This window comes from Chlorocebus sabaeus, chromosome 5 (genome assembly GCF_047675955.1).
Source record: "Chlorocebus sabaeus isolate Y175 chromosome 5, mChlSab1.0.hap1, whole genome shotgun sequence".
NCBI classification, from domain to species: domain Eukaryota; kingdom Metazoa; phylum Chordata; class Mammalia; order Primates; family Cercopithecidae; genus Chlorocebus; species Chlorocebus sabaeus.
Genome location: NC_132908.1, coordinates 85,928,225 through 85,955,260, shown reverse-complemented (window position 1 = coordinate 85,955,260; position 27,036 = coordinate 85,928,225). Strand labels below are relative to the sequence as shown.

The window sequence follows — 27,036 nt, the reverse complement described above, 5'->3', positions numbered from 1 at the left end:
ATGTGCAGGTGCTGAACGACAGCAGCTCTGAGACCCTTGATGTCTGGGCAGTGTCCAGGTGTCTGCTCCCACTTGCTCAGTCCCGAGCTCTGGTGCCGTGTGCAGGGCCGGGTGGGTACCATGGCTTGTGGCCACCAGTGAAGGATGAGCTGAAGCCAGTGCTTGGTCAGCACCACACTGCCGAGCTCACACGCGGGGACGCACCTGTCTGTGAAGCCCGTGGAGAGTGGCTTTGGCAGTTGGGGTGGGCATGTCCTGCTGAGCTCCTGAGGAGGTGGGTATCAGGGTGCCGATGTGCGAGCTCCTGAGGAGGTGGGTGTCAGGGTGCCGATGTGCGAGCTCCTGAGGAGGTGGGTGTCAGGGTGCCGATGTGCACCTTCACGGTGAGACAGAAAGGCGCAAGGGCAGGTCACGCTTCCTGGTGGTTCCTGCTCTTCTGTGGCTAAGTGCTTAGAGCGTTGGGATAGCTTTATGTTGCTGCCCTGGCCTCATCTTCCTCATCTTGTGGGGTTGAGTCCTGGGACTCAGCATTCACGGGGAGCAGCCCAGCTCTGCAAGGGTGCAGAATACTGTGCACACAGCCCAGGCCTCGCTGCCGTCCTCTTGAGCTCCTGCCACTACCACCAAGCTTCGGTTTCAGCATGCTCCATGCCTCCAATGAGCACTGTCTCCCAAAGAGGTGGTGGATGGTGTGGTTTCACCCCGAGAGTGTGGAGGCGTGAACTGTGTATTTGGATCAGAACCCGTCATGTTCACATGGGTGATGCAGGCACATGGTGATGTGGGCACATGGGTGACGCGGGTTGGGTTCCCGGGACCTCAGAATGTCTGTGAAAGGATTTCTTGGCTTCTGCACCTGGGTTGTGCTCTGCGAACAGAGATGTTTGGGTTGTGCCCTCGAGGGTCTGATGCTGGAGTTTGGAGTGGCTGTGTGAACAGACTGCTGAGTGAACCGGGCCCGCGCTTCCTAGAGGATCCCAGCTCCGTGCCCGCAGGCTTTAGGGTCAGGGCGGTAGTGGTGGCCTGGGTAGGATGCAGAAGGCGTATGAGGAAAGGAGAGCCTGGCACTGGCGTTGATGGTGAGGTGGCGACTGTCACTCCTGTTCTTCTCTGTACCTGGGCTGATGAAGATGAACAAGCAGCGGAGGGAGGAGGGAGCTCTCCTGGCTCAGGTCTCAGAAATGCTGATTGAGGAGGTGGTTCTCTGAGCCGCTTGACACACCAGCAGGCTGGGCGGGTGGAGCCCTTCGTCAGTGGACTTGCAGGGAAGGCAGTCCAGGCAGGGTAGCGTGAGACAAGAAAGACCCGGAGAGCCACAGAGAGCAGGTTGTGTTGGCGCACGAGGCAGGGTATCGTGATTCGAAGGCAGCCTCAGCTCTGACGCCTGCTCTCAGCTGCTTCGAGTTGTTCTCTTGCTTAAGGAGAAGAGAGACTTGATAAACTGGTCCTCATGTTGTCGACGGGAGTTCTGTTCACACATGTGCTGTGAGGGATGCGTGGATTTCACTCTGGGCTTTTCCAGTAAGGTAGCTGTGTTCTGGGTTCGGGGGTGTGTGTGTGTGTGTGTTGGGAGGGGTGGTTGACAGGGTCTGGCTCTGTCACCCAGGCTGGAGTGCAGTGGTACAGTCTCAGCTCACTGCAACTTCTGCATCCCTCCACACCCCTCCACTCTGCCCCAGGCTCAAGCAGTCCTACTTCAGCCTCCCTTGTAGCTGGGACCGCAGGAGCATACCAGCACACCCTGCTAATTTTTGTATTTTTTGTAGAGACGGGGTCTCACCATGTTGCCCAGGCTGGTCTCAAACTTCTGAGCTCAAGTGATCCTTCAGCTTCAGCATCACAGGCATGAACTACCAGCCTGTCCTGTTTTGTTTGTTGGTTTGTTTCCAGCTACTCACAGTAAAGTCAGGCATTTTCCTCCTGCTCTGAGCAGCCCCCATGTCTTCACTCTTGCCCAGCTCCCAAGATAGAAGTCCACTCTATTTAATTTTTTCTTCTAGAACTCATGCTCTCTCTTAAAATCCTATCTTTGGCAAATGAACGTCACAGAAGTTTTTCCTGTGTTCTGTACGTTTTAGAGTTTTCGTTCTTAGATGTAGGTCTATGGCCCATTTCTAGTTATATTGTGTGTGTGGTGTGAGGTGAGCATGGAGGTTCCTGTTTTGTATCTAGTTGGGTAGTTGCTGTGTCAGTACTACCCTGATGCCAAGGCCAGAAAAAGACACGGCAGGATAAGAAGACCACAGACCAGTGGCCTCACGAACACAGACATAAACATTTTAGAAAGAATTTTAGCAAATTGAATTCATCAGTTTATAAAATAAAATGAATCATGTACCATGACCAACCAAGTACGGTTGATTCCAGGAATTCAAGGTTGAACCTCCAGTATCAATCAGTTCGAGTTGTTCTATTATTAGACGGAAAAAAGAAAACCCTGTGATCATACCAACTAATGCAGCAAAAACATTTGACAAAAGTCAACACACTCATTATTTTAAAAAATAATTCCGCAAACTAGGAATAGAGGGGAATTTCCTCAACCTGATAAAGAGCTTCTGTGAAAACCTGCAACTGACTTCATATTTAACGTCAAAGACTGAATTCTTTCCACCTAAAATTGAGAACAGACAAACACCGGCCTTCTCCACCGCAATCAGCATCGTCCTGCAGGCTCCAGGCAGCACGGTCCACTACACGAAAGTCAGACTGAAGAGGAAAGAGGAACACTGTCTTTAGTCAGAGACATCTAGTGAGGAAAGCCCAAGACGTCTGTCCAAAAGCTGCAAGAATCATTGAGCGTAGCATGGTGTTCCAGTGTGCAGAAGTGTATTTCTAAATACTCATAAATAATAGAGGGCTGAAGTTATAAAAATATGTTTGCAGCAGTGTCAAAAATACAGATAGTTTTGGAGTAAATTTGACCAAAGATGTGCTGCAAAACCTGTACCCCGAAAGCTGCAAAGTATTCCTGAGAGAAATTAAGCAATACCTGAATGGAGAGTGATACAATATTCATTATCAGGAGACCCTCGGATCTCTCTCCACATTGATATATAGTGTCAGTGTGATGCCAGCCAAAATCCCCATGGGCTTTTTTGGGTAGAAATTCATAAGACGATTCCAGAGTTAATAGGGAAATTAAAAAGACGTGGAATAACCAAAGCCGCCTTGAGAAAGAACAGAATTGGAGGACGCAGTGTGGTGTCATTGCTTCCTCTTGGCAGCGGGACAGGCCCATGGGTGAGTGGAACAGAAGAGAGCCCATAGGCAGACCCCACACACAGGCCGACCCCACACACAGGCAGACCCACACACAGGCAGACCCCGCACACAGGCAGACCCCGCACACAGGCAGACCCCACACACAGGCCAACCCCGCACACAGGCCGACCCCCACACACAGGCAGACCCACACACAGGCAGACCCACAAACAGGCAGACCCCGCACACAGGCAGACCCCGCACACAGGCAGACCCCCACACAGGCAGACCCCCACACACAGGCAGACCCCGCACACAGGCAGACCCCGCACACGGGCCGACCCCCCACACACAGGCCGACCCCCCACACACAGGCCGACCCCCCCCACAGGCGGTCCCACACAGGCAGACCCCACACACAGGCAGACCCGCCCACACAGGCAGACCCCCCCACATAGACACACACCGCACACAGGCAGACCCCCCCACACAGGCAGACCCCCCCACACAGGCAGACACCCCGCACACAGGCAGACACCCCACACAGGCCGACCCCCGCACAGGCAGACCCCCCCCACACAGGCAGACACCCCGCACACAGGCAGACACCCCACACAGGCCGACCCCCGCACAGGCCGACCCCCCCACACAGGCAGATCCCGCACACAGGCCGACCCCCCCACACAGGCAGATCCCGCACACAGGCCGACCCCCGCACACAGGCCGACCCCCCCACACAGGCCGATCCCCCGCACAGGCCGACCCCCCCACACAGGCCGACCCCCGCACACAGGCCGACTCCCCACACAGGCAGACCCCGCACACAGGCAGATCCCGCACACAGGCAGATCCCGCACACAGGCCGACCCCGCACACAGGCAGACCCCGCACACAGGCAGACCCCGCACACAGGCCGACCCCGCACACACAGGCCGACCCCGCACACACAGGCCGACCCCGCACACAGGCAGATCCCGCACACAGGCCGACCCCGCACACAGGCCGACCCCGCACACAGGCCGACCCCGCACACAGGCAGATCCCCCCACGCAGGCAGATCCCCCCACGCAGGCAGATCCCCGCACACAGGCAGATCCCGCACACAGGCCGACCCCGCACTCAGGCCGACCCCCCACACAGGCCGACCCCGCACACAGGCCGACCCCGCACACAGGCCGACCCCCCACACAGACAGACCCCGCACCCCACACCCCACACAAAGGCAGACCCCCCACACAGGCCGACCCCCCTCACAGGCTGACCCTGCATCCTGCACACAGGCCGACCCCGCACCCCACACTCCCCACACAGGCAGACCCCGCACACAGGCAGTTCAGATACCAAGGCAGCTGAGCTGGGAATGGAACCGGAGGGGCTGGATGGCATCTCTGTGCTGCAGTCAGTGGACAACACGATTCTCGTTCTTGTAAGAAAGATTGAGCTCCGGGGAAGGGTATCAACTGGACGTGGCCATTTTTCAGTCACTACAACGTTCTCTTTGCTGTGTGTGTGCTTCCCATGAGTGGAAGTCATGGTGTGATGGAGAATCTGCATGTGACGTGTGCAGAGCCCACCTCGGGTCATGAGGAGGAGCCAGGTGACCAGCGGGCTGGTGGGCCCGGCAGGGTCTTGTGCCATGGCTGTCACTATCTGGTGGTCCTTGGGGCATAGTGGGGCTTTAGAAGAGGTACCTGATAAGGATCGGATTTAATGTTTGAGGTATTTGCATTTAGAAAATGAGAACATTCTGTAGCACGTGCAGGTGGTTCCTGCTGACAGTCCTCTTGTGCTGGTGAGGAAAGCTCAGAGGGGCCGAAACAGGGCCTGTCCCACCCCAGCTGCCCGGCAGGCTCTGAGCCCAGGTTGATGGCAGCCGCCTTCCTGGTGGCTGTGCCACACTCCCCGTTGTGGGCAGCTGGAGGCGAGCCTTGTGTCACCCAGGTGCCTTGCCCGTGCGTGCTTTTCCCTGCACAGCTCGCTGAGGTGTAAGGAGCTGGGAGGCGAAAAAGAAACTTGTGAGCTTTTAAAGTGAACTATAGATATGCGTTATTATAACTGGTAATTTCATCTGTAAAACCAGGGATAATCACCACCCAGGTGAGAATACACAATATTCAGAGTCCTCGGGGCCTTCAGTAACGTTCCCCGTTCCAAAAGTCACCTCTGCCCTGACTTCTGTCTCCACTGGTAGGTTTTGGCTGTTGAGATTTCCGTGGGAGACACTGGTTGCTCCACAGTGTCTGACTTGCAGGATTTTGCTACTGTTGGCATTTGGCATTCTCTCCCTTCGTGACTGTGGTCATGCCCAGCATTTGTGGGCCCTTCTGTCGATGAGCCAGTGTGCCCCAAGAACCACCAGGGAACCCGCACCCCTGCCAGCACTCAGTGTGGGCCTGACGTCAGCAACACTGACAGGTGGGTGGACGGGCACGTGGATGGGCATGTGGTGACGTCACATGGTGGTGTGGTGTGTGTTTTCTTCTGGTGGTGAACATGGCCTCCTGTGCTGTCTTCTAGAAGCTTCCATGTGTGAAGAAAGGGATTGAGCCCAGTCTGATTCCAGAGGAGGGCTTCTCTTTGGGGTACAGATGTTCCCAGCTTGGTTGCCAGATGCATCTGCCACTGTATGCATAGGGCCGCTCCACGAGGCTGCACACACCTGTGTTTACTGCGCGCACCCCTGGTGTTTCCCGTGCACACCACGTTTTCATGGCTCTCACCCTCGGTGGTTATGCTATGCACCCCCCTTTCCATGGTGCACACCCCGTGTTCATGGTGCACACCCCGTGTTTATGTTACACACCCCCCGTGTTCGCGGCTCACATCCCCGGCGGTATTCCATTTGTATTCTAGAATTGTTCATTTGCCTTTCGACGGGCAGTTTAGTTGTGTCATTTTTTGTATTACGAAGAAAACAGCCTTTGAACAGCCTTGTGCTTGTTTGTGAACACGTCACGGGAAACGCACCCGCAGCTCTCCCTCGAAGCCTCGCCGGCGTTTGCCGAGCCTGCCTTCTCCCAGCTGTCCTGGTGGAGGTGCTGGTGTGCATCTCCTCGTGGCTGTCATTTGCATTTTCCTGATGAGAAACACCGTTTCGGGTGTCCACTGTCTATCTGGGTGTTTTCTTTAGTGAAGTGCCTGGCGGAGGGGCCTGTAGGCAGTCTTGCCTTGACCGTGGCCCTGAGGACCGTGTTCCTTCTGTCCAGACTCCCGGAGGCCTTGATCAGCTTGGGGCTTTCCTGCCACACCACAAACTGGAATTTCATCACAGGCCTTTTCTGGAGCTGTTGGAATGAGCACATGGTTTTCCTCCCTTTCTTTTCTTAGTGTGGTGAAATGCATTGCTTTTTAAATTTCTTGCATTCTCAAGTCTATTCTTGTTCCTATCATTTGTGTTACCTTTTTATACATATCCTGTCTGTGTTCATAAGGTATGTTGGTTTATAATCTTCTTATTGTAGAATGCCCTCATCAGGTTCTGAGATTCGGGTTATGGTGGCCTCTTCACTTGTGTAGTAGAACCCACCCCTCATCAGGTTCTGAAATTAGCGTTATGGTAGCCTCTCTTCAGATGTCTGATGGAACCCACACACTGGCCAGGAGTGTTCTTGGAGGAAGGAGTTTAAGATTGGAGCTTCTTCCTGGTGTGTGCCATTCTTTCCTGTCATTCCCCGGCCCCGAGGAGGATGCCTCTCGCATTCCAGGTGGGGACTGCACTCCGAGGGGGCCATAGAAAAGCTCGGTGGAGCTGCAGCCAGGCAGCAGATGAGCTGCATCTGGGCACCCAGGTCGAGGGCCGGAAGGACCTGCACTGCTGGAGTGGGTGTTGCATTCCTGAGGCCCCATCTCCCCAGAGATCCATCTGGGACCCTCCTCCTGTCCCCGTGTCTCACTGGAGAGGCCCCATCTCACCAGAGACCTGTCTGGGACCCTCCTCCTGTCCCCGTGTCTCACTGGAGAGGTGGGCACATTGTCATGGCTCTGGTCTGCTTGGCAGCTTCTCTTTAAGTCCAGTTGCCCTCTGAGCTTGCAGCATGTTCTCGAAAGCGCTTTCATGGTCACTCAGGGATGTCTGGTTAACTGCCAGGTTTGGTGGATGCAGTGTTGATCAGTCAAGCTAGAAGATGCATCTGGGTCCCAGGAGGCAGGACCGTGGCTGGGGATGCTTGGGCTTCTCCCAGGAACAGTTGGGCATCTCAGCCCTGGAGCAGCTGAGGCCTCCAGTGCTCTGAAGGCAACGCTGACCACTGCACACGGTATTTGCCGGCAGCTTACCTAGGGAAAGTTCCAGAAAGAAGGCTTACTGATGGGGAAAGGGGCTGTGTGTGTCGCACCGTCTGCCTCCCCACGTCCCGAGCGCTGTGTGCGTCACACAGGCTCCCTTCCCCATCCCCAGGGCACGTCTTCCAGCCAGTGGATTATGCCACTGAGGCAGTGCTTGCTCAAGGCCAACCTTGGGGCCGGGGCTGGATGGAGTTGGGGTTTCACAGTCTCTGCCCTGCTTCTTGCCTGGTGGGTGGGCCCTGCATTTAGGCCTGCGAGGGGCTCTTGCTACCCCACAGGAACTCCTTCCTGGAGCTCCAGGGAGGGCAGAGATGGGGCTAGGGGCTGCTCAGTGTCCTCTAGAACAGTGGAAAAGTCCATGTTCGGGAATGGAAAAGGCAAAACTACAGCACAGCCAGTGTGAAACAGGCAGAGTAAGAAGTGCTCTGACAGAACTCAGAACTCAGGCTACAGGGAGCCACACCCGGCCACTCACCTGAAGACATGCCCCCGCTGGAGACCCTGCTGGCCTTCACTCCACAGGAGGCTCCTGATGGGAACTTGGCTGTGTGTGGCAACGCCTCTCTTTTGGGAAGGCAAAGCCCTTGTTTTTCCTCATTGTTCAGTACCTCCCAGGAAGGCAGGAGTGGAGTGGGAGGTAGCACGTGTCTGTCTCCTCTGCTTTCTCCACACACACACCAGTGATTTCCTGAGCGTCCCTCCGGTGCGCAGGATGAGAAATGGGCCAGAATCAGGGCTGAACCACAGCCTGGCCCCAGGCTTCTGGGTGAAAAGGTTCTGCGGTCAGTGACCCGCCTCACACAGCCACACCCTGGGGCGCAGGGAGGGTGTTCGTTGCCCAAATAAGAGATTTGCTTCTCCTGGCACATGAAACAAAATCTTGAGAGCTTAAGAATGTAATTTGGGAATCACGATTGAATGTATCCCTTTCTTTTCTAGGATAAAGATAAAGTTTCTCTAACCAAGACCCCAAAACTGGAGCGTGGCGATGGCGGGAAGGAGGTGAGGGAGCGAGCCAGTAAGCGGAAGCTGCCCTTCACTGCGGGCGCCAATGGGGAGCAGAAGGACTCGGACACAGGTACCAGCCCGCGGCCCCTCCTGCACTCAGCCCTCCACAGGCTGCCCGGAGCAGCCCAGGCAGGGTGTCCCCAGTCCCCGCACCTCCGGCTTTGCACTGGGACCCACGGTAGCACCCTGCACGCCGTCCAGGCAAGGGGCAGCAGGGGCAGGGCACAGGCCCCCACGTGCCACCTCCTCTTCACCCGAGGCTCAGGCCCCCAGGGCTGATTGGAGAGCTTCACTCTCGGGTCCCACACGCGTGATTGGAGAGCTTCACTCTCGGGTCCCACACGCGTGGAGATGCACCTGGTGCGTGTCCAACCCTGGGCGAGGTATAGGGCTTCTGACCTGTGGGTCTTCTGACAGCTGGACACAGGAGAGAGACAGTGGTTCCCCTCAGGGCCACAAAGGCACAGGAAGAAGCTCCATTGCTTGTAGTAAAAACCAAAGGAAGCCCTAAAAGTGAGCAGGAGGCAGGGAAGTCTTCCCAAGCGCAGGTGGGGTCTGAGGCTGCAGAGCAGGAATGCGTGTGCTGTGTGCATGTGCCTATGCCAGAGTGTGTACCTGTGTGCCTGTGTGCCTGTGTGTGCCTGTGTGTGTGTGCGCCTGTGTATGTGCCCATGTGCTTGTGTGTGTACCCGTGTATGTGCTTGTGTGTGTACCCGTGTGTGTGCCTGTGTGTGCGCCCATGGGCACATGCCCGTGTATCTGTGTACATGTGCCTGTGTGTGCCCATGTGCTTGTATGTGTACCCGTGTGTGTGCATGTGTGTGTGTACCCGTATGTGCCTGTATGTGCGCCTGTGTATGCCCATGTGTGTGCCTATGTATGTGTGCTTGTGTGTGCCCATGTGTGTGCCTGTGTATATGTGCACCCATGTGTGTATTCCTGTGTGTGCCCATGTATGTGTGCTTGTGTGTGCCTGGGTATATGTGCGCCCATGTGCATATGTCCGTGTGCATGTATGTGCCCATGTGTGCGTGTTCATGCCTGTGTGCCCATGTGTGCCCATGTGCAAGCCTGTGTGTGTTCATGTGCACACACTCCTGGCGGGTTCAGCGCCTCCTGCAGTGCCCCTTCCAGTGGATTCTGTCTTGAGCTGCTCAGCGGGGAGCCCAGGCCTCTGCGCTGGCCATGCTTGTTCTTTGGTGATTCTTGTGTCCAGAGGCCTCCTTGTCCTCCTGGTCATCCAGCTTCTCTACAGCCCTGCTGGGGAAAGTTGGAGGCAGTAGAGCACTAAGCTAGCCACAAAGCCTGGAGTGAACCGGCCTGACGTGCTATGTCAGGCCCTGGGCTCTGTCCCTGGCCTCCTAAGACTCCTTGAATGCAGCCATAGCACAAGGCGTAGAGGCTGTGCCAGGATGTGGGTTTGAGAGCAGACGGGGAAGTGGTCCAGGTGATAGGGGCTCGTGATACTAAGGAGATTGTTGAAGAGGAACAGCAGCAGGCACAGCCGGTAAAGAGGATCCAGGCCCCGGCTTTTGTCAGCACAGCTCAGGAAGCTTCAGCCTTGATGATAGTGTGGCTGCCACAGGCCCGTGGCCCCTCCTGTCCTATGTGGGGTGCTCCAGGGATGTGCTCACAGTAGCCAGGTGGAGACTCTGCCGAGTGAAAGGCCAGCGGAGAGGGCTGGTTTTCCCAGGTGGGAAGTGAGGGGCAGGTGCAGTGCCAGGCACATGGCTCCTGTCTCTGGGCCAGCACATCTGGGGACAGGAAGGCTGCAGGGACACCAGCACAGGCCCGGGAGGACTCCTCTTCCCAGCAGCGGACAGCTCCAAGGAAGAACATTGGGAGGCACAGGGAAGTGAGTCGACAGAATGTGTGGACAGGTCCTGCGAGGGACCTCAGCCCCCAGAAGGGAGGGCCTGGGCGACTCCTGGGAGCTCCCAGCGGTGCTGTGTCCTCTCGGGCTTTAGGCCTAGAGAAAATCAGTCCAGTCCTGAAAACCCTGTGCTTGCTCTTTTTGGTCCCATGCTGGTTTTGGTTGTAGAAGGCCGTCACATTGATGCGTAGTTGTTAGCTCTTTGTACAGTGGCCATGTGGAGTTGGCCTCAGACCTTTGAGGTGTTTCTGTGATGTCTCTGGAAGTGTTGCTGAAAGGGTTAATGAGACAAGCATCTGCTTCTGCTTCCTAGGGGAATGATCCCGCTTGGTAAGATGGCATTCCCAGGGCTACCCGGTGCCCACCCCGTCTGGCTGGTCAGGTCTCTTTGTGGTGGCCGTTTCGTCATCGTGGAGAGAAGCTCTCCCCCAGGGCCCTGCTGTGTTGTCAGAATCTTCCGGGGTCTGTCTGTTGATGGTTAGTGCCTGCCTGGTGCCAGCCCTGCTTGCCCACTGAGGCCGTTCTCACTGTCTGTGGGTCTCTGGGATATTTTCTGCCACAGCTCTGAGCGCTTCTGGAACTGTGTGTTGGACACCACGTCCTTTCTCTGTGAGGGGCAGGCCCAGGTGAGGACAAGGGTAGGTGAGAATCCCTGTGAGGTGGGAAAACAGTAAAGAACATTTTGAAAATAGAATTTTCCAGGCAAGGACTGTGACAGAAAGACCTAAGAAATATAGTATTTGTCCTCCTGTGTTTATCACCCTTTTGGGGCCAATTTTAGTAACTTCTTGTTTAATGTCGCAAAACTAGATTTCCTAGGAAGATTGTTCTGATGTATGAATGTGGAGCATTGCTTATCCTAGAAGCTTGCATTTTAACCAGGACCCTCTTAAAGTAGCGAGTCCACGGCCGGGTGCAGTGGCTCACGCCTGTAATCCCAGTACTTTGGGAGGCCGAGGTGGGTGGATCACAAGGTCAGGAGTTCGAGACCAGCCTGGCCAACATGAAGAAACTGTACCCCCGTCTCTACTAAAAACACAAAAATTAGCCAGGCGTGATGGCATGCGCCTGTAACCCCAGCTACGCAGGAGGATGAGGCAGGAGAATTGCTTGAACCCAGTAGGCGGAGGTTGCAGTGAGCCACGATTGCACCATTGCACTCCAGCCTGGCGACAGAGCAAGACTCCCTCTCTAAATAAATAAATAGTAGCAAGTCCAACTCCAGTGCGTTCAGCCCCACCCTGGGCCAGGAGGCAGGCTGCTGGGTGCTGTGACTCTCACACACGCTGCGCCCCCCGCCTTCCCCCAGAGGAGCAGCTCTTGCTCAGAAACGAGTAGGGTGGAGGGAGAGGCGCACACCTCGGCCGTCCCATCTGGTGGCCGCAGCAGGGATGAGAAGAGAAACGTTGGCGCAGGGGTAACCGACATGGGACAGACGAGAGACTCTTCTCTGGTCCCCAGGAGTCAGGCCCCTCTGGAGAGGTGTGGGTGCACCCAGGCATCTCTGCCAGGCCCTCCTCCTGCAGTGCCCCTGCAGCGCCCTCTGCTGAGCAGGCGCAGCCAGTGCCCCTTGCCATGGTGGGAGGGATGCAGGGTCACCACTGTCCCAGGTACCCTGGCTGTGTCCAAGTGGGAGAGGCTGGCACACCTCCCTCAGAGACTTCCGTGTTGCCTTGGGGATGGCTTCCCGCCTCCCACACGTGGGGTGGAGTCAGCCCTGCCCGTGGTCCAGTCCCATGGAGATGCAGCCTCTGCAGTGCTTAGTCAGGGCTAGGGGCGGCCTGCCAAGAACAACGTGGTTCTGTCTGTCGTGAATCAGCGCAGTTTAAAGCACTCCCCAAGGCTGTGCATCTGCGTGGTCCCTACACAGCAGCCTGGAGGCTGTCCGGGCAGACGTGAGCATGTGGCACCATCACCTTTGCGCGTTCCAGAGTGCCAGGCGAGAGCCTGTCCCAGGACCAGACCTCTGTAAGGGCTGTGGGTGCAGCAAGGAGTGGGAAGGCACCTGCCATGTCCTGGCCCCAAGACAGCTCTGCCCACCGAGCCCTCTCAGACCAGCTTGCCCTGGGACTTTGATCCCATCTTGCCTGCCCTGCTCTGCCTGCCCTGGTTGCCTGGGGCCTCTTGTATCTGCTTTTGAAGTCTGTCCTCTACCACCTCAATGGTGGTCTCATCTCAGTTTAAAAACCCTGGTCACTGAAAGCATTCATATTGAATTATATGATATCTGGGATTTGCTTCAAATTATACTACTTTGTCTACTTTTTCATATGTGTAAGTTTTCCCAACACTTAAAAAATCTAAAAGTAGCCAGGCACAGTGGCTCACACCCTTCCAGCACTTTGGTGGGAGGGTCCCTCGAGGCCAAGAGGTCAAGGCTACGGTGAGCCGTGATTGCGCCACTGCACTCCAGCCTGGGCGACAGAGTGAGACCCTGTCCGTAAAAAATAAAATAGATAAATAAATAATCAGTCAATCAGCGCATGTTTTTGAGGTTGTTGTGCCTCATTGCCTGGCCTCCCTGGGGTTCTGGGGAGCCTCCTGCCCCGCTGTTTCTCCTGCACCTTCGTCTGTGACCCTGAGTCTCGCTTCTCCCTGCCTAGGACCGCCGGGGTCCTGCTTGTCCTGGGGCAGCCGCGAGGGAGCCCTCATCAGGAGCGCCATGGGCTGAAGCTGCCTGCCCTCTGCACGTGGATGTTTCTTTGGAACAAGGGGAAAAATTATGATTTTCTTATTTTGCTTTGACCTGTGAATAACACCCTGGTCTCTGGTGCCTGGGGTGTGTGCTCTGCAGTGCTGGTGGGCACATGCTGGCTCCTTCAGCGTTAGGTGCTTGGCACCTTCAGTCTTTTCCTGACGTCATGTTTGTTCCTGGTGCCTCAGATAGGAGACGGCTGCCCTGACGGCTCTTGCTTCCCCGTTCCTGGAGGGAAGACAGACTTAGCCACGGGGGTCTGTGGGATCTTGGAACTCTGAATGCCAGACCTTGCCCAGTGCTAGAGGCGACGCGTGTGTGAAGTGGAAGAGGCTTCTCCCATCCACTCAGCCGCAGTGGACCCGAGCGGGCAGAGAGAGCAGAGTGCAGCAGGGGCCAGGCTGTGCTCGCAGGCAGGGCAGGTGCCTGGAGAGCATGGCACCCCAGGAGCCTCTTGCCACGAAGGGCGTGTGCACTGCAGTGTGCTGTGGACCGGTGGCCTCAGCTCAGTGTCCTGACGAGGGTCCCAAGGCACTCACGTGTGTGGGGATGTTAGCAACACACGGCGGGCAGCCCTGATGCAGTTTCTCACCGAGCACGTAGCAGACCCCATGCACCCCACACAGGGCACAGACCCCACGCACCCTACACAGGGCAGGCACCCACGCAGGGCACAGACCCCACACAGGGCAGGCACCCACACAGGGCACAGACCCCACGCACCCCACACAGGGCACAGACCCCACGCAGGGCATGGATCCCACACACTCCTCGCAGGGCAAAGACCCCACGCAGGGCACAGACCCCACACAGAGCACAGACCCCAAGAACACCATGCAAGGCACGGATCCCACGCAGGGCAGGGCCAGCCCAAGGCCAGGCCCCTCCCCTGTAGAACTCCTACCAGGCAGGACCAGAGCCACAGTCACTTCCACACCATCTCCTTCCCGAGAAACCTCAGCAGACTCTTCCTCCTTTCCTGGCTACACGGGGGCCCCTGCCGCAGCCTGACCCTCTGCTACCTCCTGAGCCTCAGGAAAGCAAGGTCGGCCTCTGAATACAGAGGACTTCGGTCCTGCCAGAGGGTGCGTGGCCATGGTGCTGGCATGCAAGCAGCCTGCGGGGAGGCAGAGTGGGGCTGCAGCAAAGGCCGTGGTGGTCGTGGTGAGGGTGGTGGCCAGCTCTTGTTGCCATGGTGAGGATTCTGGGGCTACCCTAAGAGCCACCACACTCAGGCACTCATGAAAAAGCTCATGAAAATAAAAGACTTCCACACGATGAAGAACTCCGCGTGATTGGTCTCTGGCCCTACTACTTCCCAGCCGCCTTTCCTCTCTGGACGTAAGCGGTTTCTCACACAAAGGGAAGGTTCTTCCTGTTTAAAAGTCCATACTCCCCAAGCTGCAGCAGAGGCCTCCCTGACTCCCCTCAGAAGTGCACTTGGGCCGATAGCCAGGCCCATGTTGTCAACACAACACAGACAAGCTGGGGTCCACCAGACCACCGTGGGCTCAGCGATTTGACAGGACCCCAGGACTCAGGATAAAGGTGGTGGCTGCCGTGGGAGCCATCAGCCGAGGGGGGGGGGGCGCGCGGGGGCATCTGCTGCCTCGTGGCTCCCTGCGGTGGGACTTTGGGCCCATTTCTCAACCTTTCTGTGCCTCTCAGCCCTTTCATCTGTAAAGCTCTGCTGTGTGAGGAGCTGTGGCCCCTTGACAGAGGAGCCCCCCCTAGCCCTGTGCTCTCACCGCCTCTCAATCGACCAGGCAGGCCTGTGCCCTGCAGGAGTGACGGACACAACTCAGGCCTCAGTGCAGGTTTGGACGTTGATCTTGTTTATTTTAAAATACCCACGACGCTGTGTGTGTGCAAAGGAGGCCCAGGGTGGGAAGCTGTTCGGTTGTCATCTGAGCCCTTTTGCTGACGTTGCTTCCTTCCTTCTTGGCTTCCTGTTCACCATGGTGACAGCTGAATGCTGGTGAAACCACCATGGGGCTTAGACCCTGCTCCTTCCCACCCTTGCCACGTTACCCTGTTTGCCTCCACAAGCTTCCTGTGGAACTGGTCCTTCCACCTCACCCCCGCCTGGAGATGGGGAAGGCATGGAGGTCGTGCAGGCAAGGGCTGGACGCACAGCCTCATCTCTGTATGACCCCTTCACATATACTACAGAAGAAGCTGAAGCTGAAAGGCCTAAGAGATGACCCCAGCTCCTATCGGCAGGCAGGAGGGCTGAGGTCACGCAGCAGACGGGGTAGGCCCTGTCTTTCTTTAAGTGATCAATAATGGTAACTGACAGAAAGAAGGCAGAAACAGAGAGAAACCTGGAGATTGGAAGGAGAAGCCCTTCTCACCACACACGGTGGCTCACAGGACTCAGCGCGGGCCCTGCCAGCTTCTCTTGTTGGCCCAGGACAGGCTGTGTGGAGCTCCTGTCCTGCTGCCCCGAGGGTGTGTTGATGGGAGGACTGCCGCGCCCTCGTTTGGAGCTCCTGTCTTGCTGCCCCGAGTGGGTGTCGGTGGGAGGACTGCTGCGCCCTCGTTTGTGTGAGTTGAGCTCAGTGCTTGGGTGGGAACTTGGTGATCTGGACCATCCGCCTGGTGGAGATGGGCTGTGATTAGACTTCTTGGCCAGAAGTGCTGTATTTCATGGCTGTGAACGTCCAGATGAGGCCAGATGTTTGGTTTTAGTGAAGTGGACAGAATCTGTGAGCAGCAGCCACGCCACAAAGCTGTACCCGGCCCTGCCCATCCGTTCCATGAGCTGTAACCGCCATTGGCCATGAACTTTCTCTTGTTTGAAAATATCACCATGGAAACATCCCTTTGTGTAGCAGAATCAAGAATGTATTTTGACATCTTTGAGTTTTATGGTGGGATGCGGGAGTCGCACATTTTCCTATGTTGACAGTATCGTGGCCTGTGTCCCCTAAAAGTCTTGCTAGAAAAGCCTAGAAATTAGAGGTGCTAAATGATTGATACAAAAGGCATTTGTTCACATGAGTAGCAGAGGCCACACAGCTCCACATCCCTGCGGCCCTACCTCAGGGTCTCTGCATTGGAGCCCAACCTCAGACCTCCCAGGGAGGTAGAGGAAGGGGCTCTGAGCCCAGACCCCACGAAAAGCTTGTCCTCTCAAGAAGGCCACACTTCCTGGACACTTTGAGCTATCTGAGCAGACACTGTTCCCCCAGCTAAGAGGGACAGGTACTGAGGAGGGATGAGGGGCTTTCAGAGGTCACCACAAAGACTTCTGACCCAGTCCTGCCCTCTGGTGGGGCTGGCATCTGTATTTGTGCCGTTGCTGGAAATGCCCCACACTCCCTGAGGCCCCCACCACCACAACAACAAACCCTCCCTGGAGAGACACACCATCCTCATCCAGGCCTCGCGGCTCCAAGTGCAGACAGACGAAGAGCCCGGTTGGAATTACAGACGTTGAGGAAGAAAGCTGTCCTGAGAGAGTCAGCAGGGGTCAGCCCCAGGGACCTCACATGCTGGGATGGTTAAGTGCACAGTATCCATTGGAGGATTTAAAACCATCGAGTATCGTGCAGATGTTTCTAAAGAATATGGAATATCTGGAAATGAAAACTAGAATCACTGAAATAAAAAAACCCAGTGGGCAGATGATGTAGCTTGTTAGACACAACCTAAGAAAGTATTGGTGAATTGGAAGTTCTAACAAAAGAAATTGCCTAAACTGGAGCACAGAATGAAAATGAGACAGGAAGCGGGAAGCTGTGGAGGAGAGAATGCAGCTCAACAGGCACCTCGGCAGAGGAGAGAGCAGGGCAGGGAGACGGCGGCTCCAGAGGCTGACAGCAGAGGGCTTTTCAAGGTTCATAAAAACACAAGCCTCAAATTCAAGAAGTGTAATGAATTATAAGCAGGAGAAAGAACAGTAATTACACATTTAAATATGACATTTAAATATGACTCTGACATGAAGTTTTCACAACAGCAAAGGGAGGATGTTAAAAGCAGCCAGATGTGGTGGCACAGCCACCCATGGTCCCAGCTACTCTGGAGGCTGAAGTAGGAGGGCCTTTTGAGCCTGGGAGGTGGAGGCTGTGGTGAGCTGAGATTTCGCCACTGCCTCCTTCCTTGGCTACAGAGTGAGACCTTGTTTAAAAAAAAAAAAAAAGGCAGCCAGATAGAGAAGACACTCCCTGCAGAGCACCCCCAGGCGAGTCACAGCTCCCGCATCCCACCTGCACAGAGCACCCCCAGAAAGGTCACAGCCCCCCCATTGCACCTGCACAGAGCACCCCCAGGCGAGTCACAGCCCCCCCCATCGCACCTGCACAGAGCACCCCCAGGAAGGTCACAGCCCCCCCATTGCACCTGCAGAGCACCCCCAGAAAGGTCACAGCCCCCCCCATCCCACCTGCACAGAGCACCCCCAGGAAGGTCACAGCCCCCCCATCGCACCTGCAGAGCACCCCCAGGAAGGTCACAGCCCCCCCATCGCACCTGCAGAGCACCCCCAGGAAGGTCACAACCCCCCCATCGCACCTGCACAGAGCACCCCCAGGAAGGTCACAGCCCCCCCATCACACCTGCAGAGCACCCCCAGGAAGGTCACAACCCCCCCATCGCACCTGCACAGAGCACCCCCAGGAAGGTCACAACCCCCCCATCGCACCTGCACAGAGCACCCCCAGGAAGGTCACAGCCCCCCCATCGCACCTGCACAGAGCACCCCCAGGAAGGTCACAACCCCCCCATCGCACCTGCAGAGCACCCCCAGGAAGGTCACAGCCCCCCCATCGCACCTGCACAGAGCACCCCCGGGAAGGTCACAGCCCCCGCATCGCACCTGCACAGAGCACCCCCGGGAAGGTCACAGCCCCCGCATCGCACCTGCACAGAGCACCCCCGGGAAGGTCACAGCCCCCGCATCGCACCTGCACAGAGCACCCCCGGAAAGGTCACAGCCCCCCCATCGCACCTGCACAGAGCACCCCCGGGAAGGTCACAGCCCCCCCATCGCACCTGCACAGAGCACCCCCGGGAAGGTCACAGCCCCCCCATCGCACCTGCACAGAGCACCCCCAGGAAGGTCACAGCCCCCGCATCGCACCTGCACAGAGCCAGCTGCTGCTGCCATTTGCCCAGGAAGCTCACCTCCAGTCTCTTTGCTGCCTCAGAAAGGCCTTGGCTGGATGCAGGGGCAGGAAGTGGGCTCCAGCTCCCAAAAGTGTCATCCACTGTAGCCCCTGCTGCCCCAGGCCAAGGCCATGCTCCAGCAGCAGGAAAGGGCTCATGGTGGGGGAGGTCTCAGCTCTGTGCTGAGGAGGGGAGGGTTCTGTGGAATCTCCCATTGGCCATCTGGGTACTGAGGTGCTGCCAACCCCAGAGGGCTGGCAAGGTGGATGTGGTTTGAAGAAAGGTCCTACAGGCCTTGTTTCTTAAAGATGAGGTGGGTGGCCACCCAGGCTCAGGTCAGTGGACAGAGGTGCCACCGCCGACACACTTGACTTGGGAAGACTCAGCCTTTCCTGGCGCCCTCCACCGCTCTCCCTGGACCTCTACCCTCAGCCCCAGGCTGCCTGAACCCATAAAGCCCTCAGAGCCTGCAGGCCATTTTCCGACTGCGGAGCAGGAGTGGAAGGGGGCTTCTGAGTCCTGTGGAGTTGCTCCCACCCCCCACCCGGGGCCACATCTGCCTGTAGCTGGGACTCAGTCCCTAGACCTGCATGTTTTCCACTTTGCAACTTGGTGAATACCATTTGGAATTCATAGAAATTGTATTTGACTTCTGTTCGGACAGCAGAGACAGGAAATTTGCAGAATGCTCCAGGAACTTGCTGGTTGTTCCTAGGGGTAGCTCCAGATGCTCTCAGCTTTTTGTTACCCGCAGACAACACCCCACACCCGCTGTACTCTGCACTGTGTGGAGGGGCCGGGAGCAGGTTTTGCAGCCTCTCCTCTCAGAGGGGCCTTTCTCGGGCGCACAGCTCCAGGTCAGCCCAGGCCTGGGGTAGGAGGGGCAGGCAGGCAGTGCGTGACCCCCCTGCAGGACCCACTTCTGTGGCACCTGACAGGGCAGGTGCCTGCGGCGTGTGTGCACATCAGGGACCCGCTCAACTGCTCTCAGACCGCGGTGTCTCTGGACTGGAATGGAGAACAGGCATTGTTGAGCCGCAGGCTGTGGCACACGGGGGTCTCTCTCCGTGGGTGGGGCTTTCCCCTCTATCCCAGAAGCCCCTAGAGTGGGCAGTGTCTCGGACCTGACAGACATGCAGGTTTGCTGGGCTCCGGAGCTCGGGTGGTGTCTGGTACGTGTTGTGGGCCTTGGGGATGCTCGTAGCTGCAGGTGCTTGTTTCACGGTGGAGAAATTGGCATCCTGGGAGATCTGGTTTCATATTGGACTTTTGTTGTGTCAGGACAAGTACAGTGTCTTGTTTCGGGACTGGGAGAGCTGGGTGAAAAGTTGCTGCTTCCTGGGAGCGAGCTCTTCCTGAGTTAGGGCACAGCGGGGTCCCTGTGGTGGCTCCAGGCACCAGAATTCACCAGGAGGTTGGCAGCACCTTCCATGCGAATTTTTGGGAGCCCTGTAAAGCTGACCTGGCCACGTGAGGGAAGCCAACTCAGTCTTTCTTCACCAAAGCTCAGAGCAGAAGCAGAAGGAGGGCCTGGTGAGGAGCGGGAGGGATGTGGCCCTGACCCTTAGGCTCGGGCCCTGGAGCCCACCCAGGAAGTCACTGGGGCACTGAGTCCTGCCCAGTCTGCACACACAGGGTGTGGGCTGCACCTGAGATGGCTGCCCTGCAGGAACGGGACACGTTCTGTTTACCATAGAAAGCAGCTCTTCACTGCCCCTCAGAGTGGGGGTGCAGCGTGGTCTCCTGGCCTGCCACTCTAAAGCCTGACTTCTAAGGAACACCTTTGCCTTTGCCTGTTCCCTGACACACGCCTCCTAGGATCCTTTGATAACTTAAGAGCATGGTAACATCTGCATTTTGGGATCTGAACATACCACAGCCCGAACACCGCCCCAGCTCCTCCCTCCGCAGCCCCAACACTGCCCCAGCTCCTCCCTCCGCAGCCCCAACTCCGCCCCACCTCCTCCCTCCGCAGCCCCAACACCGCCCCAGCTCCTCCCTCCGCAGCCCCAACTCCGCCCCAGCTCCTCCCTCCGCAGCCCCAACTCCTCCCCAGCTCCTCCCTCCGCAGCCCCAACACCGCCCCGGCTCCTCCCTCCGCAGCCCCAACTCTGCCCCGGCTCCTCCCTCTGCAGCCCTAACACCGCCCCACCTCCCTGTGTCCACCCCTAGCGGCCACATGCAGCAGAGTGGGGCCCACTCGCTTTTGACTTCTGATGGTCAGTGGAATAAGGAGATGCCTTATGCTCCCAGGAGTCTCCTGTGCTGTGTACTGCTTTGCAAAGTCTGTATCTCAGGGGTTCTGCTTTCCTCATGTTCTCAGGGGCTTCATGTCTCCAAAACATTAACACCCCTGCTCTGGGTGGCGGAGAGAACAGGCCTCTGAATGTGCATGGCTAGGTCGTGGGGTTCAGGGCCCTGCAGAGGTTCTCAGCTGCTTTTCCAGGCAACTGTGGGCATAGCAGCTGCTCACTGAGCATGGGCCCCCTCCCGGAGAGAGGAGGACTTGAGGGCTATCTGTTGGGGAGCTGGGGTTTCTCTGGCAGCTTCGCCACCTCTTTCCTAGAGGGAGGCAGCCGTGGGTCTGCTTCTGTTGTGTAGAGGTGGCTATGAGAAGCAGGCCTGGGGAGGGCTGGCCCCTGGGCAGCATGGAGGGTGCAGGGAAAGCATGGGATGCGCGCATAGAGACCTACGGCCAAGCTCGCTGCTGAGGTGTGGCTATGCCAGTGATGGCTGTGGGCTGGGGCTCACTGGCTGGTGGCGAGGCCACCTCCCCCACCACTGTGTTTGCCGCGTTATATGAGGGGCTGGTGCCAGAGCTCAAGGGCTGTCTCAGATCTATGCACTGAGGACTGTTTACAGACTCGCTGGTGGTGGCAATGGCAGCCTGCAGTACTTGGGGTTTTGCCCGTGAATGTGACGCAGGTCGATGTGGCCAGGTGTGTGCCCTCCTGCAGGCTTGTCCCATAGGACATACGAATCCGCATTCTCAGCATGCCCCAGACCTAGTTCCTAGGAAGTCAGCCTCAGATACCTTGGAAAGAGCTAGGGTGGGTGGGCAGTGTCTTCTTAGGAAAGCGACGGGCACATTCATGGGGACTGTGGTGGTGAACAGCAAGGGAGTTGTGCCCTGGGAGCTGAGCCAAGAGACCAGTTAAGACCCTTCTGTGTTCCAGTGACCGGGCAGGTGTGGGGTCCAGTTAGCCCGTTGTCACAGATGTCACCCACCTCTCTAGGGTCAGACACCAGCTGAGGGAGAAGTTAAGTCCTGAAGAGAGAGGCTTCTTGGATATGCTGAACGGAAGGGAAGCAGGTGCCTCAGAGGAGAGCTTCAGAGGCCCATGTCTCCCTGGTGGCACTTCTTCCCCAAGTCAGGCCTTGGCAGAGCCTTGTCTCTGTGCTGCACCTCTGCAGTTTGCACCCCATGACCTAGAAAACCCCAGAACCCACAGGGCAGCTGGAGGAGGATTCAGAGGTGTCTGGCCCCTGATTTCCATCCACAGGAGGGCACTGGTCAGGCAGAGGAGGAGGCAGCTTCTGTGCCCCTGACTCTTAGTGCTTGGGGTCTTCTCTTCCCCGCCCCTGCCTCCTGCCTCTTTTAGAAGACACAGCGCGTGAGTTGTGTTAGACGCTGGCCGAGTTCTCTAACGGGTCAGACGAGTGCAGGGTGTGCTTGTTACGAGGAGGCTGAGGTGGAACAGCCCAGCTCTCACACCGTGTCTTGTTAGTGCTCTGTGTTGATGCCTTTAGATGCCTCCAGCCCAGTCCCTGTTGTGGTGCTGCAAGGCTGGTACGCTCCTCGAAGCACCATGGCATGAGATGGAGGTTCCTAGAAGCAAGAAGAAAGGTACAGTACTGACCAGTTGGCCTTGATTTACTGATGTGTTTTAAACTGTGTCTGCCATTTTATATCTGCACTGTTTGGAGGAGGGACGGGGAAGGTGGAGTTTAATTACAGGCACGTGTTTTAACAGAGACCTGTCCTGTGTGAGCCAGGTCACCGGTGCTAAGCTGTCCCACCGCATTCATGTGTGGTACGAGGTCTGGGGAGGCCCAGGAGAGGTGCCTGGAGTGAGTGAATGCTCGGTGGAGGTCCAGGCTTAGCGGACTTGAGGGGCTGGTAACGAGGTGTTTAAATGGTCTCACAGTCACTGCTGAGAGGTGAGGTGGGTGGCACCAACGCTCCCAGCACCGCTGTGCTTTCCCCACTCACAGACCTTCCTTTCTGCTCTGTCAGCTGTCAGGTGGACGCAGGGGGCTCCAAAACATTAGGTAAGGACCTGGGTTTGGAGGACGCCGTGGCATGAAATCTTTCCTCCCTCTCTCCCTCGCCCACCTCACAGAGAAGCAGGGCCCTGAGCGGAAGAGGATTAAGAAGGAGCCTGTCACCCGGAAGGCCGGGCTGCTCTTTGGCATGGGGCTGTCTGGAATCCGAGCTGGCTACCCCCTCTCCGAGCGCCAGCAGGTGGCTCTTCTCATGCAGATGACAGCTGAGGAGTCTGCCAACAGCCCAGGTGAGCCCAGCCTGGGGGTGGTCCCTGGCGCAGGGAAGAGGCTCTGCCTGGTCACAGCCTCGTGGCTGTGCTGAGGATAAGCCCTGTGCAAAGGGACCTCGTGACGGTGGCCTGGGCTCTTGAGGATTTGAGAAAGCGAGGCCACCCACAGTAACGCCCAGCTGTCCCCTCCTTGGCCTGCAGTGGACACAACACCAAAGCACCCCTCCCAGTCTACAGTGTGTCAGAAGGGAACGCCCAACTCTGCCTCAAAAACCAAAGATAAAGTGAACAAGAGAAACGAGCGTGGAGAGACCCGCCTGCACCGAGCGGCCATCCGCGGGGACGCCCGGCGCATCAAAGAGCTCATCAGCGAGGGGGCGGACGTCAACGTCAAGGACTTCGCAGGTGGGCGCCCTGTGCCTGGCAGGGGCCAGAGGGCCCCACTGGAGCCCTGAGCCTCCCATTGGGTCGGATGGGCTGTGCCCTCGTGGGCTGTGCATCTGCTCTGCAGGGCCCGGGGTGTTCACAGCCACACTCACTCCAGTGGGGTTCGCTGTTGCTGAGAAGAAATCAGTGTTTCTTGGAAAGTATTTCAAAGTAAACTTGTTTGCTGGGCTTTATTGTTATTTTTATTTTTAGACAGGGTCTCGCTCTGTTGCTCAGGCTGGAGTGCAGTGGCGTGATCACGGCTCACTGAAACGTTGAACTCCTGGGCTCAAGCGATGTTCCCAACTCAACCTTCCGAGTGCAGGCGCACGCCACCACGCCTGGCTAACTTTTTTATTTTTTGTAGAGACAGGGTCTTGCTAAGTTGCCCAGGCTGTTTTGAACTCATGGCCTCAAGAAATCCTCACGCCGGCCGGGCGTGGTGGCTCAAGCCTGTAATCCCAGCACTTTGGGAGGCCGAGACGGGCGGATCACGAGGTCAGGAGATCGAGACCATCCTGGCTAACACGGTGAAACCCCGTCTCTACTAAAAAGTACAAAAAACTAGCCGGGCGAGGTGGCGGGCGCCTGTAGTCCCAGCTACTCCGGAGGCTGAGGCAGGAGAATGGCGTAAACCCGGGAGGAGGAGCTTGCGGTGAGCAGAGATCCGGCCACTGCACTCCAGCCTGGGTGACAGAGCCAGACTCCGTCTCAAAAAAAAAAAGAAATCCTCACGCCTTGGCTTCCCAAAGTGCTGGGATTATAGCTGTGAGCCCCCATGCCTGGCCTATTTTTAAGAGAACTGAGGAATTTTAAATCGTGCTCTGCTGTGTTCCATAAACCTCACGTCCAGGCCCCTGGAGGGGCCGGTCCCTGGTGTGTCTAGCAAGTGGTTGCATTCTGCAGCAGAGGGTGCCCCCGAGCCAGGAGCGCGGCTGGGTCCACACCCTGGACTAGACTCCCTCCCTTCACGGGGCTGGGGCCTGGGGCTTGCCTTGGACCCGGACAGAACTGAGTCTCCCTAGACCTGACACAGCCCGGGGGCTTAAAGGCCCATGATTAGAGTTTAATGTCCCTTCTTTCCATAAATGCCCCATCAAACCATGGGTGGTCCACATGTCCCAGAACTGTCTGTTCACAGTGTAAGGAGAACAGATGAACGAAATCATCTGGGTAGAAGTCTTCTAGATTTCTCCCACTGCCCTGGTTTATAGCTGTCTGACCCAAACCTAATTTAGCACCCCTTTTTTTTTTTTAAAGCATTTTTCTAAAAGAAACTTCTCCAGAGCACTGCCATGTGCTTCCCATGGGGCTGAGCTCCGTTTCCACCGTTGCATGCGGCCACACCATCCGATGGTGGGCTCCAAGCGCCCCAGGCAGAAGCTGCCGGCCCGGGGCGGCCTTCATCATGCAGCCCGAGCCTGGGCGCCTCTGGAGCTCCTGCTGTAGCAGCTCTTCAGCCTTCAGGAGGCTCTCCCAGCCTCAGTTTCCCTGTTTCCAGCACTGGAGGTTTCCCTTCCGTGTTTTGCAAAGGCACATACGCCTCCAGATCAGTGAGGACGAGGCTGCTGTTTACGACACTTGTGTTCACTGATCTCCTACCCCTTTAGGGCGATTGCTGCAGGTCAGCCCTGCAGGTTGTTAGTCTGTAGGGTTAACAAGCTAGATACGGATTGTGCTAGGGGTGCCACAGTAAAGAGAAGCGAGGGGTTCTCTGGGCTGGCACCTGCTTCCTAAACTGCAGCCCTCACGACAGGGCAGCTCCCCACCTGGCTTGTCCCTGCCCCTTAGCCCATCCTCAGGGTGCTGCCTCCAGAGACAGGAGGGGAGTTCCCAGGATTAAATCACGTATGTCCTGAGTGTCTGTTTCCAGGCTGGACGGCGCTGCACGAGGCCTGTAACCGGGGCTACTATGACGTTGCGAAGCAGCTGCTGGCCGCAGGTGCGGAGGTGAACACCAAGGGCCTGGATGACGACACGCCTTTGCACGACGCTGCCAACAACGGGCACTACAAGGTTGGCATCCCCCGTCCTTCACACATCCGGCCTGTCCTGGCATCTGGGTGGTTCTGTAGCTCTTTGTCCCCGTAGCTAGCCGGTTTCATGGTGTGGGGCACCGGAAAGCGAGTTTTTGCCTTGCCCACCCTGAAGGCCGAGCTGTGCCCTCTGTCTGCCCCCAGCTTTCCCCTCCTGGGTCAGCACCTGGACGGCCTCTCACAGGTTTCGCAGCACCTGCCATCTATGAAAAGGCTCGTATCCGCCAGCCGTGTAGGTCTGGTTGGATTGGAGCAGGTGAAGGATTACACCAAGTGGAAGGAGGCCTGCAGGAGTTGCTGCCGGTCCCCGTCACCACTGTGGGGCTCTTAGACCTGCAAGGCAGACCCACCCTCGTCTGGAATGAGGTAACACCAAGAGGTGTGGCCAGTGCACAGAACCATAGACTCAAGATTTAGAAAGTGGCCACTGTGGCCGGCCCAGGAGCAGTGGGCACTGAGAGGTCTCAGCCTCTGTGGGAGCCGAGAGAGGTCATTGTGCCTGACAGCCGCGTCCTGCAGGAAAGCAGGGGTGCTGCCTGGAGATGGGGCGGGTCTCACCGACGTCATCACCAGAGCTCTGTGGAGAGCCCCTGGTTGCAGGCAGGACAGCAAGGCTGGGGGGGTCACACCGGGCCACATCTGCCTGTGCCCGTCGTGCTCCTCTGCAGCAGGCCCCGCCTGGCCATTGCGGGAGGTCCCGGAGCCCACAGCACCTTGGCCTTAAAGAGCAGACTTGAGAAACAGCTCATTCAGGTGGGGTGGGGGCTAGATTGAAGACTCTGAGACGAGCAGGGAACTTAGAACACTGAGTCCATATTTGATGTTAAAACGTGACCGTTAAACTCTTGGGTAAGATGATGAATGGCGTTATGGTTTACCCTGTTTCTTTTTTATGGGCCCTTCCAGAGACATGAACTGGAAAAGGCTCTGCAGTGTCTGGGATTCGCTCAGTACTGCGGGGGAGGACCGGTGTGAGGGGAATGGCGCTGGGGGCGGTGTTGGGGCTGGAGCATCCGATGCAGCTTCATACTTCTGTAATTACCACTTTTAAATTTTTTTATTATGAAAAATGTCAAGGATTTACGGTGAGGTAGGCAGGATAATGGCCCCCAAGATGCCCGTGTTGTGACCCCAGACCTTGTGAGTGCCTCACATGGGGAAATCGTCCTAGGCCATCTTGCAGGTCCTGGGCAGTCCCATGGGCCCTAAAGCCTGAGAGCCTTTCCTGCTGAGTCTGAGAGATCCCAGAAGCAGGAGAGGTTAGAACCCGAGGAGGGCCGCACCTGTGCTGCTGGCCTTAGAGGAGGGCCGAGGAGTGTGGCGGCCCCTAGCAGCTGGGACTGGGGACCTCCGTCCCAGCCCTGCAAGAAACTGAATTCTGCCGGCAGCCCCCATGATGGAGGAAAGGAAGGACCCCGCCCTGCCAGCAGCTTGACCTCTGACCTCCAGAATTGTAAGCCTGAGGTTTTGTGTGGTCACCATAGAAAACTCACATAAGAACTCTGTGCTGATTAAACAATAGAACATGTCATACACGAACTGGAAATTGATTCTGTGGGCGACAAGAGTCTATAGTAAACGTTATTACAGATTCTTTGAATGCTCTACTCTCAGACTGGACTAAAGTTGGGATTATATTTAATTTGTACGTGAGTTCAGTGCGTTGCTGTCCTGGGCATAGGGAATTCAGGTTGCGGGTGATGAGCAGCTGGACAGAGCTGTGGACGGAGCTGTGGAAGTGTCACCATGGCTGTTTCTGTCATCCGTGTGACCGCCCTTACCCTTGTAAAATCAAGCAAGGGAGAGATTATTTTCTAATGTAAATGAAAATAAAAAATAAAGCAGCTTGCAGAAACTTGGTCTTTGTTTCCTCTATTCTGTCCCCCCTGCCCCTCCATAACA

General features: G+C 56.9%; 1 protein-coding gene across 1 annotated transcript in view; it reads left to right on the top strand.

Annotated features, from left to right (window-relative positions):
- Positions 1-27,036, top strand: part of ANKRD11 (ankyrin repeat domain containing 11) — a 154,144-nt gene that overhangs the window by 107,293 nt on the left and 19,815 nt on the right. The window contains 4 exon segments of the mRNA XM_038008124.2: positions 8,428-8,566; positions 22,520-22,690; positions 22,874-23,077; positions 24,972-25,114. Coding sequence (XP_037864052.2) covers positions 8,428-8,566; positions 22,520-22,690; positions 22,874-23,077; positions 24,972-25,114 — 657 coding nt within the window.